This window comes from Amyelois transitella, chromosome 7 (assembly GCF_032362555.1).
Source record: "Amyelois transitella isolate CPQ chromosome 7, ilAmyTran1.1, whole genome shotgun sequence".
NCBI lineage: Eukaryota > Metazoa > Arthropoda > Insecta > Lepidoptera > Pyralidae > Amyelois > Amyelois transitella.
In genome coordinates this window covers 2382160-2395884 of record NC_083510.1, presented here as the reverse complement: position 1 = coordinate 2395884, position 13725 = coordinate 2382160, and the positions used below count along the sequence as shown (strand labels likewise).

At 35.1% G+C, this 13725-nt stretch overlaps 1 protein-coding gene across 2 annotated transcripts in view; it reads left to right on the top strand.

The window, feature by feature from the left end:
• The window catches only part of LOC106143558 (serine/threonine-protein kinase DDB_G0283821), a 153269-nt gene that overhangs the window by 31038 nt on the left and 108506 nt on the right, over window positions 1–13725 (top strand). For both annotated transcript variants that reach the window (XM_013345682.2, XM_060945167.1), the window contains exon 2: window positions 2690–2846. In XM_013345682.2, the coding sequence (XP_013201136.2) occupies window positions 2715–2846 (132 nt within the window). In that variant the 5' untranslated portion in view covers window positions 2690–2714. The remainder of the gene's footprint in view (window positions 1–2689; window positions 2847–13725) is intronic.

The window sequence follows — 13725 nt, the reverse complement described above, 5'->3', positions numbered from 1 at the left end:
AATGAATGAATGAATTAAGGATAACTAGTGGAGGTAAATTGTTGATTTAAGTATTTATTAATGAGAATTTTTATTTACGTATATTTTTAAACAAGACTTTTATTTCTGGGCTCTTTGTTCACAAATAAAATTCCAAAAAAGAAAAAGTGGGCTATGCAATTCTAAAGTTTCTGTGCAAAATCATCAAAATCGATCTAGTAGTTCTTGAGGCTAAAAGTTTCAAAAACCATACATATAAATCTTTCCTTTTTTTAAATAAATAAGCATGGATGGACATAGTCTGTCACAGCCATTGTCACATCATAATCTTAGAATCTGAAAAAAAAAATATTTTTAAGATATTGCCCTGTATATGTGCTAATTATAAGGAATATATTATCTGTGTATTGTTTCCCAAAAAAAAAACACCATAAATAAATATAAAATACATAATGCCACCCACACCGTTATCATAACGCCGAGACCACCAAAACTGTTCAATGGATACATGCCACTTCATATTATGGACAAGTAACCGTATTGGGTCGGTTGTAAAATAATTCATGAATTTTGCATTCATGAATTCAGTTATTCTATTCTAACGGTTGTATGAAATAATATAGCGAGTTTACCGTAAAAAGAAAAATCCTGGTAATTTCCTTTGCCACAGGAATTCTGGTACATAAATCCTAGACTATTTAAGGAACCTACATAAATTTAGCCAAATTTTTAATCTGTAAACCCTGTGGTTTGAACTGTGCGTTGAAATTTCGTAGTTATTATCAGAATGTTTTGTTTCACTCATGGCAGTTCTATAATACCCATAAATCTATATGTAACAATATGTTTCCGTTATTTTGTTTAGTAATACATTATTCCACAGATACTCAAAAGATAATATAGATGCGTACTTATACATAAACTCATATAAGGGTTAATCATTCTTTTTATTCAAATCACACTAAAACGTTTAAAACAAAAAAAAAAAAAACTCTCTCATGGAAATTGTTTGAAAATTAATAACATTTGTAACAGTCTCCGTCGAAAGCAATTCCAAAATCGGAAACTGCATCAGTTCCGCATAACTCGTATAAAACGTACCTACAAATGCTTCGCTAATTGCTTCCTCCGAGTGTTCTCTGTTCGTATCAATCGCAATTTCTCCACACCACTGCATTTGGAATGAATTGATACATACCTTACGACATTTTCTAAACACAATCGTTTGACCAAGCATTATTAACCTCGCTAAACGTCATCGCGGAAGCTGGGTAATTGCATAAACCAACATAATTATCGATATAGAAAACGGCTTGCAGCGTATCTATACGTTTACTCTCTTTGGTATTACAAATAACAATGCGACCAACCCCATTCTTATTATGACACAATTAAGATCTGTTTTAGCGTGTCGTATTGTTCAAATAATTTTGTGCGGTAAGGTAAACGGTTGAGGACATAATAAGTATAGAAGTGACTTTGTACAATGCGGCTTACATCAAGTTACATAACTTTCGTTGATTTAGTTGGCCGGGAAGAGATTTTGCATCACGGTAAATATACAAGACTGCATTTGAATTATTACATCGTCAGTTTCTTAGTTAAGAACCGCAAGCTAGTTTGCTTGTTATTTAGTAGTTGCAACTTCATTTTCTACGCAATGTAAATGATAAATATTGAGTTTATGTACATATCTTTTCTATTTTTAATGTGAGCATGGTGCCGTGTGGTCCCATGGCATGAATAAAAAAAATAATAGGACTTCATTTCTTACCCATGGGTGTCGTAAGAGGCGACTAAGGCATAAGCATATGAACTAGGGATTTTTCTTTTAGGCGATGGGCTAGCAACCTGCCATCAGTTGAATCTCTTAAACAGCTGAATGTGGCTTACCAGTCTTTTCAAGAATGTTGGCTCTGGCTACCCCGTAAGGGATAAGGACGTTATTATGTGTATGATTTTTTTAATTATAGTTTTCGTTGCACTCCATAAAATCTCTTATATAGGTATAAAAAGTGCAAACATCTTAATTAACTCCAAACAAAATAAACTGAGACGAGAAATAAAAGCAGATTAAAAGCAAGCATTCATAGAAAGTAATTAAATATCCTATTAATCAATTCTATGAAACAGCGACCACCTAGACCTTCATACGAGCATTTCTTAGAAGTGTCACTGACGAGTCTAACCGGTAAATAACTGGATCAAATAACGCAAGTAAGCGTAGGCGCCAAAATGTATGAAATTTTCTGACAGGATTGTTTTGAAATGTATGATTGATTTTTATTTGTGAAATATACCGAGTGATTATGATGTGGGTACTTAAGTCGGAATAAATAATTAAACATATTTTACACATTATAAGGATTTCTGGTCATGTTCTAGTGGTATTCACACAGCGGTGTTATTGATCGGTGAATAATAAATAAATATACGGGACAAATTACACTGATTGAGTTAGCCTCGAAGTAAGTTCGAGACTAGTGTTACGAGATACTAACTCAACGATACTACATTTTATAATAAATATCTACTTATAGACAGATAAACATCCAAGACCCAGGCCAATCAGAAAAATTTCATTTCTCATCATGCCCTGGCCGGGATTGGAACCCGGGACCTCCGGTGTCACAGGCAAGCGTACTACCGCTGCGCCACAGAGGCCGTCAAATAAGAACGTCAAATTTAAAATCTATTGGTTTCTTTCCAGAATATGCCGCCGCCCGTATAGAGGCATGAGCGGCCGCGGCGCAGGCGGGCAGCGCTGTCAGCTGATCCTGCAGCGTTGCCTGGCGATCCACCTCACCAAGCCCGGGAATGCGCCCGATGACTTCTGGATGTACGACTCTGGATACCTCCTGTTTCAGGTCGGTATTACTTGTTAAACAAAAAAAATTTGGAATTTATCCAACTACTAACTTTTACAAGCAGCTTCGTCAGCGCGAATTCAGATCCACCTGTAAAAAGCGACGAATTAAACGCCACTTACAATAAGCGGCGAATTTTGCGTCATTTACAAAAGAATACAGGCTATTCGCAAATCCCACGGGACCTTTAATTTTTTGCCGGGATGAAAAGTACCTCATGTCCTTCTCAAGACTATAAGAGTCTGTATTATCTTATCTATGTATTTATAATGTACGCAAAATTTCACGAAGATCGGTTCGGTAAGTAGATAACGCGTGAAAAAACAACAAGCTAATAAATAAACAAACTTACTTCTGATCCGCAATGATATTAAACCTAACCCGCCTAGGAACTGAACTTTAGGTAATATTTTTATAGCCTATTTCGCGACTTACCATCTTCTTCGTGGTCTTCCTTTAGGCCGACGTCCTACATACATATACTCACGTCTATATCCCTTGCGGGGTAGACCGAGCCAACAGTCATGAAAAGACTGATAGGCCACATTGAGCTTTTCGTTTCAATGATAGAATTGAGATTCAAATAGTGACAGGTTGCTAGCTCGTCCCCGAAAGGAAGAATCCCAAGTTTGTAAGCCCATCCCGTAATCGGCTTTTACATCTTTAATCCATGGGAACGAGATGGAGTGGTCCTATTCTTTTTCTATTGGTGCCGGGAATCATACAGCAGCCGTGTGGTTCTCGGCCAACGTCCTTTTTGGCTTAAGTTACTTTAAATTGACTTGTAACCGTGACAAATTTGACGGATTTTCACATACCTACACTTTTTTTTGGCGAGAAATAAGACCGTTTGCCTAGTAGTCCTATTAATTACTACAACTTGTGTTGATCTAACATAGACGTTTTGAATAATTAATTACCTACTACGTATCAATCTATCATATAACACTTAAAAGCTTTTAAAACTAAAGGATTGCAAAACCAGTTAAAAAATTATACATCCATTTGTGAATATAAAGTATGTTTTAATTATTTCCTGGGTTATTCTACTCTTTAAATCTAGGCATCGGATCAGAGCAGGTCATTTGGCCGTTACAGTTCCAAAAAAAGTTTGCGACATTTGCCAAATGTTCTCAATGCATTTATTAATATAAAAACTTTGTGTCGTGTCTGTTTGATTGATCGCGAACATCAATGGCCATCTAATTCTTGACTTTCACCGACAGATGTGAATGAAATCGTTTTTGATTTGTTACTTTTGATGAGTCATAATAATTTTAACTGGCCAAATGAGTATCGCAAAGGTTCAGTGGTTGTGAAGACAACCTTTTTTTAGGGTACCTCAAGAGTAAAACGGAACCTTGTTACTGAGACTTCACTATCTGTTCTGTCCGTCTGTCTGTCACCAGGCTGTATGCTCTTGAACCATGATGTCTTGAAAATTAAGTAATCCATAAATGGTGTATTCCTGCTGCCGTTTAAATAACAAATAATAAAATCTAGAATTATACAAATATTTAAGAGGGCTCTCATACAACAAACGTGCTTTTTTTTCTTATTATTGCTCGATATTGATAACGGTAACAGGTACGGAACTATTCGTGCGCGTACTCACACTTGCCCAGTTTTTTACATATCTTCTAGGTTTTTACCAATATATATCGAAAAAAAAAATTAATTTACAAATACATATAAATGAGGACACCTATTTTCTTTACTGACTAATTGGTCTAGAGATTTGAAATAAGGTATTTAAATTCCATTCGTGGTCTACAAGTGCATTACAAAAAGATTTCCCGAAATTTCAACGAAACGGAAATCAAAATTTTACGTTTTACACGTGCGGAGCGCGGGCGATGTACACTAGAAATTTATGTAGTTTCTGCCTATACGCTCGAGGAAGGACACGTGATTTTAATGTTTATATGTTTTTCTCCAATAATTCTTAATAGAACAATCGGAAGTGAAGTCGGGTTCAGACCTTTGTTTATTTACCGTTGTACGACTTGCAGCCGAGGCCCGCCCATAACTCAGGCTATAAACACTTTTGTTTATGTTTGTTTATGTTCGTTCAACTCTCGGACGCTTTGCGTATGTCACCTGACTTTGCGGTCGTTTTACGAGAGAGATTCCTACGAAGTACGATTTTTACAAGTCGTTTTACTCTTTAGCTGTGGTGGTGGTCGATAATCTATACTAATATTATAAAGCTGAAGAGTTTGTTTGTTTGAACGCGGTAATCTCAGGAATACTGGTTTGAATTGAGGGCTTCAATGATGCCCAAATTAACTATTCCACGCGGACGAAGTCGCGGGTACAGCTAGTCATTAATACGTCGAGTGACAAGTTCTGTATTACGGCGCCATTTCTTTTGAACCGAAGTCCTTCGGGTGCACTCATGAACGGAATAATTTGTTTATTCTGTCCATGTCATCAGGGATCTGCCACTCGCTCCGGTACCTTCGACTTTTCTATACATAACCAGATGCTCTATGGAGTCATTGCTGGCAACAATATTGGCACAAAAGTTGAATCAAAATGAATGCGTGATGTGCGCAGGTATAAGTTTACCAAGTGCCCGCATAAGCCGGACATACGAGTAGTAAGACCTTTTGATTGACTGTCTAGCCAAAATTTACGGTACCCATCTTTCCGGCTTTTGTTACGTTTTACCTATTGTTAGGTTAAGCTTAATTTGTTTGCCAGCTACTCATAATAATATGGCGTCCTGGCAACTTTATACAGGTGCTACAAAGACGCTATTTCTCACCCCGTTTTAATATCTTACGGGTTAGATGGAGCCAGCTGTATGGTTTAATGATTTAATAAAGTTTCAAATAGTGCCACCTTTCGAGTAAGACAGAGCCAATAATCTGGCAAATACTTAAATGAATAAAGTTTTAAAAAGCGACCGCTTACAAACCCATTGCCTAAATTAGAATACCAAGTTGTAAGAAATTAATCTCTGGTTTGTCTCTGAAAAAGGTTGTTTCATAATATTTTAATGACTTAAATAGATAAACTCCTTTTTTGAACTAATAATATATTCCTTATTCGTTTAAGAGGATACCTTAAATAGAGCTACTCGACCCCAATAAGATGAGAGCAATCTGCTTGTACATTATTAAAACTATTGATTCAAATCGAGCCAACTCAATCATTAATTCATAATGCGCAGTCTGTAAACATGGAAGTCACATGCGCGAGCGATAAATTAAAAAGAAATTAGATGAATTTTAATGATTGGCGGAAAATACATACATATGGTCACGTCTATATCCCTTGCGGGGTAGACAGAGCCAACAGTCTTGAAAAGACTGAATGACCACGTTCAGCTATTTGGCTTAATGATAGAATTGAGATTCAAATAGTGACAGGTTGCTAGCCCATCGCCTAAAAAAGAATCCCAAGTTTGTAAGCCTATCTCTTAGTCGCCTTTAACGCCATCCATGGGAAAGAGATGGAGTGGTTCTATTCTTTTTTGTATTGGTGCCGGGAACCACACGGCACATTAAATATTATTCATGAATTATGAAAAAATGTTCGCGTTTAACTGATAGACCAATATAAAGATACACTTGCGGAACCTGGACATCACACATGAGACAAAGCAGAATTGTCCACGCTCTTTCAAATTATGTGTGTATGTCTTGCAAATTAATAAGAATACCTGACCCCACGTATGTGGGACAAAGGAAGTAGGAAGAAGAAGAATAGACGTTCGCGATTAAGTTGCAATGCTCTCAGACGCGAACCGAAAAAAAAAACAGTAATATAATAAAATTATAATTTTTATTTTAAGTTTTCACTGAAAACCAGCATCATGACCATGTCATGACATTTAGCTGAGTGGAACTTTTTATATGAGTTACAATAAGATTTTTAAGTGGTGTTTGCTTTTATGTTGCAATAAATAATTTCTTTCTTTATTTCTTTAATATAGAAATCTTAAAAATATATTAAGTATTTTTTATTCTTTATCACCAGTAAAAAAATTAAAAATACGTTCTTTGAATAAGTAGATGGAAAAGTGTTGAAGACTTTTCTACATTTTTTACAAATTTTAGTTATGACAATGTGATAATATGACGTAAAAAATTGATTCACATCATGCAATACATCGCATCTTGATATTATGAAAGATAACTCACTTAATTTTAACGCTTGCTCTTGTGACTTGCACATATAAAATTATGATTGAGTGCATAGACGCTGCAAATCAAACCTATATATATTTGTTGCGCGACAAACACATTGAAAGTATTGAAGCAGCAATCTTATTGATGTCACTTTGTATCGAATGAATTCGCAATAAATGACGTAAACAAACAAACGATCACGTCTTTATCACATATTGGGTAGACAGAGCCAACGGTCTCGAAAATGTAGGTATATGTAGGTATGATCGCGCCGTGTGGTACCTGGCACTTAAGAATAGTCCACTCGACATCTCACTCATGGATGTCGTATAAGGCGACTAAGAGAAAAGCTAATAAACGTGGGATTCTTTTTGTAGGAGGTTGGCTAGCAAAAGTCACTATTTAAATTCCACCACTAAGCCATACAGCTGAACGTGTTATTTTAGTCTTTATAAGATTGTTGGCTCTGTCTACCCCGCAAGGGATATAGATGTGACTATATGTACTGTGTAAGATAGAGGTAATATGCTATGATGGTGTGTGATTCATTAAATTATTAGTGATACCTACTATTTTCTTACATTATTAAGAAAGTACAAAAACTGAATAACTACTGAATCAAGTTGTCATTGGTTACTATAATTTGCAGTTTGTTACCGCTTCTTCTGCACTGACGCCTTGGAAGCGGCAGTAAACTTAGTTTTTAAGTAATTTATTTGACGTCAACCAAGTTGTTAAACCATACGACAATTATTAAGCGATATAATAATATCCTATAATAATGAATAAAAATTTTGAATTTTGAATTTTGAATTTTGAATTTTGAATTTTGAATTTTGAATTTTTGAATTAAGGAAAGTAATTGGTACCTCAATAATTTTTGTAACAGATAACCTTACAGACTTTCTTTTTATTATAATAAAAAAAATTCCTATAAAATAATTTCGAGAGTCATACAAAATTCGTAGCGAATAAAGCCCAATCCGCGCTTTTATTTCCGTTCAAACAATGGGCGATTTTCACAGCCAGCTTTTGTCTATTTGTTTGTGCCCATCTTTGTCTCGCCCCAGCAATTTCCGCCGCAGACTGCCTTTGGCAATAATCTGAAATGAAATATTTTTATATCAATAGTTTTCGGTTAGTGATATCGTTGGTTTGATGCACTACTATAGGGCTAAAGTAAATATACAAAGGATTTTTATAGTACTTTATTATCTTAACTAAAGGCCGCCCGAGACTTCATTCGCGTGAAAACCCTATCATTACGTAACAATCAATCCCGGATAAATAAGTAGCCTATGTGTTATTCTGGGTCTTCAGCTACCTACATACCAAATTTCATCGTAATCGGTTCAGAAGTTTTTGCGTGAAAGAGTAACAAACCTCCATACTGACATACTTACAAACTGTCGCATTTATAATATTAGTAGGATTATCTTAATAGATACTATTATCCTGTCACCATATTGGCCCGCGGCCCCGTCTCCAAAATTGAAATACCTTTCATTGTTACCTGTTTTCGTGGGAATTTCGGAAAATCTCTTTAGTGTCGTCAACTCTCAAACATAAACTTTCTGTGTAATTTTGGCTGTGCGATGTCTGTCAGTCAAGTTCTTTTTTATCTCTTTTTTTATTTTGAACTTAGTACAATAAGATAAGACTGAGAGTCTCTGAGAGACTCGGAATAAGGCACAAATAAATAATGTTCCAACAATGGTTTCTTTCCCGATTTTCTTAGATAACGCAAAAGTAAATAGGATCTTGCGCATGTGAATAAGACATGCTATTAAATATATACGGATGACTTTAATTATTTTTTTTATGTATTTCCTCCTATTCCAGAATGAATATCAACTGCTGTGACTGAAAGGCCACGTTTTACTATTTAGTTTAATGATAGAATTGAGAATCTTGTAACAAACAACACAAGTTTCGAACTTACTTCGAGGCTAACTCAATCTGTGTTATTGGTCCCGTAAAAAAATTATATGTACGTATAAAAATTTAATCATATGACTGAAACTGAAACATAGAGGAAGTTCTGACCCGAACGATTAAGAAAAGGAAGTTCTTACCGAAAATTAGTGTCAGTAGTCATAGGACATAACAAAAAGTAGAGCTTATACATAAATAGAGGCCCACCTGTGCGACCCATTTCAGTATTTAGGCCTAACAACGGATGCCATAACCGTTTTCAAAGATTGAGGAAACGGGTAATGGATGACTGGAAGCCACTTGTAAAGGGACATGTGCTGTCTGTTTAAACATCTTGACTTCTAACGAAATGGTAACAAATCTTTCGCTTCGTTTTTTGTCAAGAGATACGATCAAAATGGTTAAAATCTTGAACTAAATTCTCATCCACACTAATAAAAGATTTGTATTTCTCTTTTTTTGTTTGTAACGAACAAACTCAAAAAATACTAGACTACTGATTTTCATGAAATTTGGCACAGCCATAAAACGGTACTGCGTGGTTCCCGGCACCAACAGAAAAAAGAATAAGACCACTCCATCTCTTTCCCATAATGGTCGTAAAAGGCGACTAAGAGATATGCTTATAAACTTGGGATACTTCTTTTAGGCGACGGGCTTGCATCGTTACTTTATGTGAATCTTAATTTTATCAGTAAGCCAAACAGGTGATCGTGATCTATCAGTATTTTCAAGACTGTTGGCTCTGTCTACCCCGCTAGGGATATAGACGTGATTATATGTATGAATGTATGTATAAAATACACCTTCGGACTACTTTTGAATTTCCCACGGAAGCGAAGAAAAAAATAGTATTTTATAAAGATAAAAGTCAAGATTTCGCCTTCGCGATATGACCTGATCCGTACTCAACAATATATGTATGAAAAAAAGGAGATTTCCCGAGTTTTCGCTACAACTAAAATTAGCAAAATTTTTTGTTAAGTTATATATTTTATTATATCTTTATAGGAGTAAATTCTTTGTTTGAGCTTACAGAACTTTTGGTTTATATGAAGTTTGTTTACTTTGAGAATGAGTGAGAAAGCTTACTCATTTATTCATCATAAAAATTCATAATTCAAAATTAATTTCCAATCGATTTCAATCAATATCGTTTATCGTGACTTCGTAATTAAAATTTGCAATTACATCACTAAATTATCCGCGCTTTCCGTTCGCAAGGACAGAGGTCATATTTGTTTTTTTGGTTTATAATAATTGTATAATTGTACGTTAATGAGAACAATCGTTGGCAATTTCATTTGACATGCAAAGTTATAATTAATATTTTAGAAATCGGATCGGTCACAAATTTTTTTGCTTATTGATTGGCAATGATTTTTTTTGTCAATGTTGACCCATTATCAATCCCATCATTCTCCAGTTCCCGTGGGGATTTGGGGTGAGTTTTACCAGTAGTTTGTTTTGGATGTACGTTGTTAGTTAATCAATGTCAGAGTCCTTAGTATCGCAAGACTTTTTTGTTAGATACAGATTTGATTTTTAATGCAAAATTTGGTTTTCCATTTTTAAGTTTTCTTTGTCTTCTTATTATAAAGAGATTAATTATGCGACTTCCGAGTTCTGAGAATAATTCAATATCACTAATTAATTATTGGTAGACTTACAATAGTTTTATGTGTTTATCGATAGGATAAATACATAATCGACTGCATAATCGATACTCGATTACGAATCATGCCTGCAGCTAGGCGAAACTACGTGCTATTGTTACCCAGTGGATTAATTTGTCATAGTTTCAGTCAAATTAACCGTGTATAATGTCGCATTGTGAACTCGAATCGCAAATCGAGATATCAATACTCGATATTTATCGATTCCGCTTTGCGCCGTGCGTGGGAACTCTTTTATACAAGGAGTAAAGTAAATTAAGTATTTTTAAATTTATAAAAATCCTTTGTCTTCATCCCATAGGGGGTAGACAGAGCCGAAAGTAAGAAGAGTAGAAGGCTTGAAATTCCGTGAAAGTGACATAGGTTGCGAGCCCATTACTTCAAAGAAGAATCTCAAACTTATAAGCCTTTCCCTCCATCGACTTCTACAGTATTATTGCTTTATGTTCGTTTACCTAAGTCGTCTTTTTCTATATCCGTGGGAAAGACATGAATTGTCTATTTCTAAAATGCTGGGAACCATACGACATAAATATAGAAAAAAAAAAATGTAAGGTCGGGGCTACGAAATCTACATTGAATGCTGTTCCCGTGGGATATGCGATACATACATACATAAAATCACGCCTCTTTCCCGGAGGGGTAGGCAGAGACTACCTCTTTCTTTCTACTTGCCACGATCTCTGCATATTTCCTTTGCTTCATCCACATTCATAACTCTCTTCATACAAGCTCGGCGATTTCGGGTACTTTTGACCTGACCCTTTACCAGGACGTCCTTAATTTGTTCAAGATATGTTCGTCTAGGTCTTCCCACTCCGACCTTTCCCTCCATATGAGATAAACTTGTATTATTTTGTAGGTAGCGCTAAATTCGCGCGGACGAAGCTGCGGGTAGTAGCTACTATATCTTATCATAATTAGTTTCAATAACACGCTGGCTCTCTATGAAATCATATGTGTATTCTATTTCACCTTTAGCCTTTACGAAAGCGTAAAGGCAAAGAAGGACAACAACAACTTAATCTTATAAATTGATAATCAGATGGAAAACACAATAGTTATGTATGAGACCCATCCTCAATTTATCAAATCGTAATGACTTTCACAGATTCTCTCCGTTTATTATTCTTTTGATAAAATCTGTGGCATTCAGATGGTCCGAATGATTGCCTGTAGGCGGATTATGAAATAAATGATAACATCAAAACGAAAGAAAACAGAATTAATCTATAGATTTTGCCACCCTTCAAACTTCTTAAACGAATGGAATTGCAAAACAGATAACAGGCGCTAAGGGCAAGTGCAACGTAAGTTTTGACCGAAAACATACATACATATAATCACGTCTTTATCTCTTACAGAGTAGACAATGCCAAAACTCGTGAATAGACTGGAAGATCACCTCGTCTTTATGCCTTGCGGGGTGGACAGAGTCAAACAGTCTCGGAAAGACTGCAAGATCACGTTCAGCTGTATGGCTTAATGATGGAATTGAGATTCAGATAATAATTTAATATGAACTAAAACGAACTTACAAATAAAAGCGAGGAAGTAATAAAAAAATATTACAAAATACATTACGATTCTTCCGGTAATCGACAAATTACGAACAATTGCACAGCATTAACACAATTTATCGATATAAATCGTTCCGTTTTAGATCTCACTCGATCTCTCGTATGTGAACACTGATTAGAATGTTAGACAATGTAATTTGAATTTAAATTAATGGTTTTTAGATTTATATCTATAACGTTTAACTGTTGGACAGTAAAAAGACTATTTGTTACGTAAGCACCCTTTAGTTCGGGCAACATAATCGATTGATATATCTCCATAATTCAACTTTCTTTAAACGCATTGAATTGATTAATCTATATTATGCATTTTTTAATTAGTTTTTTTCATTGCACCTGTTATTTAATGTTTCAAATTTCCTTCCTCAATGGCGTCTTGATACTTTCGTGTCATAAATCGTGATGTTAAAGTTGGTGTTGGATAACAAGTTTGCGATTTGGAAACACTTTATATGAAATGTTATGTATTCTATATGACCTTACTTAAGTTTGTTAGGTTAAAGAAGATGTCTCTTGTCTTTAAATGTATTTCAATAAATCCGATGCCCGTTTTGTAAAAAAAAGGAATATAAATAAAATCACGCTTTTTTCCTGAGGGTTAAGTAGAGTTATGAATGTGGATGAAGCGAAGGAAGTATGCAGAGATCGTGGCAAGTGGAAAGATGTAGTCTCTGCCTACCCCTCCGGGAAAAAGGCGTGATTTTATGTATGTATGTTAAGTAAAGGTAGAGACTTCGTGGTTTCACTTGCCACGATCATTGCTTTATGTACTTACTCTGTAAGGTAATTAAGGTATTTATCGTGTGTATTAAACTTTCCACGTATTTAGTAAATAAACATATAATTAAAAATTACGTTGGCTACTCGACTTAAGTGTTAATTATCATCAATAACAACAATTATCATACGTAATAACAATTACAATAACTATAAATAATAATTTAACCAGTTGTATAATAGGTTTGAATATTAACGTTTAACTCTATGCGATATCAGTTGGAAAGCATGCATGGATCACGACTCTCAAATACTAGTTTATTATTGCTAGAATTATAGATAAAGTTAGCTTTTGCCCGAGGCTTCTCTTCAGTACTATTTAATTCGAACTAGAACTTATGTATGTATACTATGTGATGTATGTATGTTCATTTGTAAAATTTAGGCTAATTTGAAATTGACACAACATGATAAATAAGGGAGGCTGCAGAGAAATAAGAAATAAATATGCGATAAAAATAATCTTATCTGATACCTTCTCCCCAACTCTGTTGATTGGTAAAAGATATGGTTTTTGTAATAAAACAACCTCGGAACATTTGCCGCGCTATTAATCATAATCACTTAAGGTCCCCGACACTCGCGTTTGAGGAGAAAGGTGTTATGCAATGGCAACACCAATGTTCGCAATTATTCTTTTTTTGAAATTGCTTTGACATTGCTCTGTGGAATGGGCATAGGTCAGTTGTCTATTGGTATCATAGTTGGTGTGAATCGCTGTTATTTTAAAGCCTCCACTGACGTGAATGATTGATCGGTATTATGTTTGCTG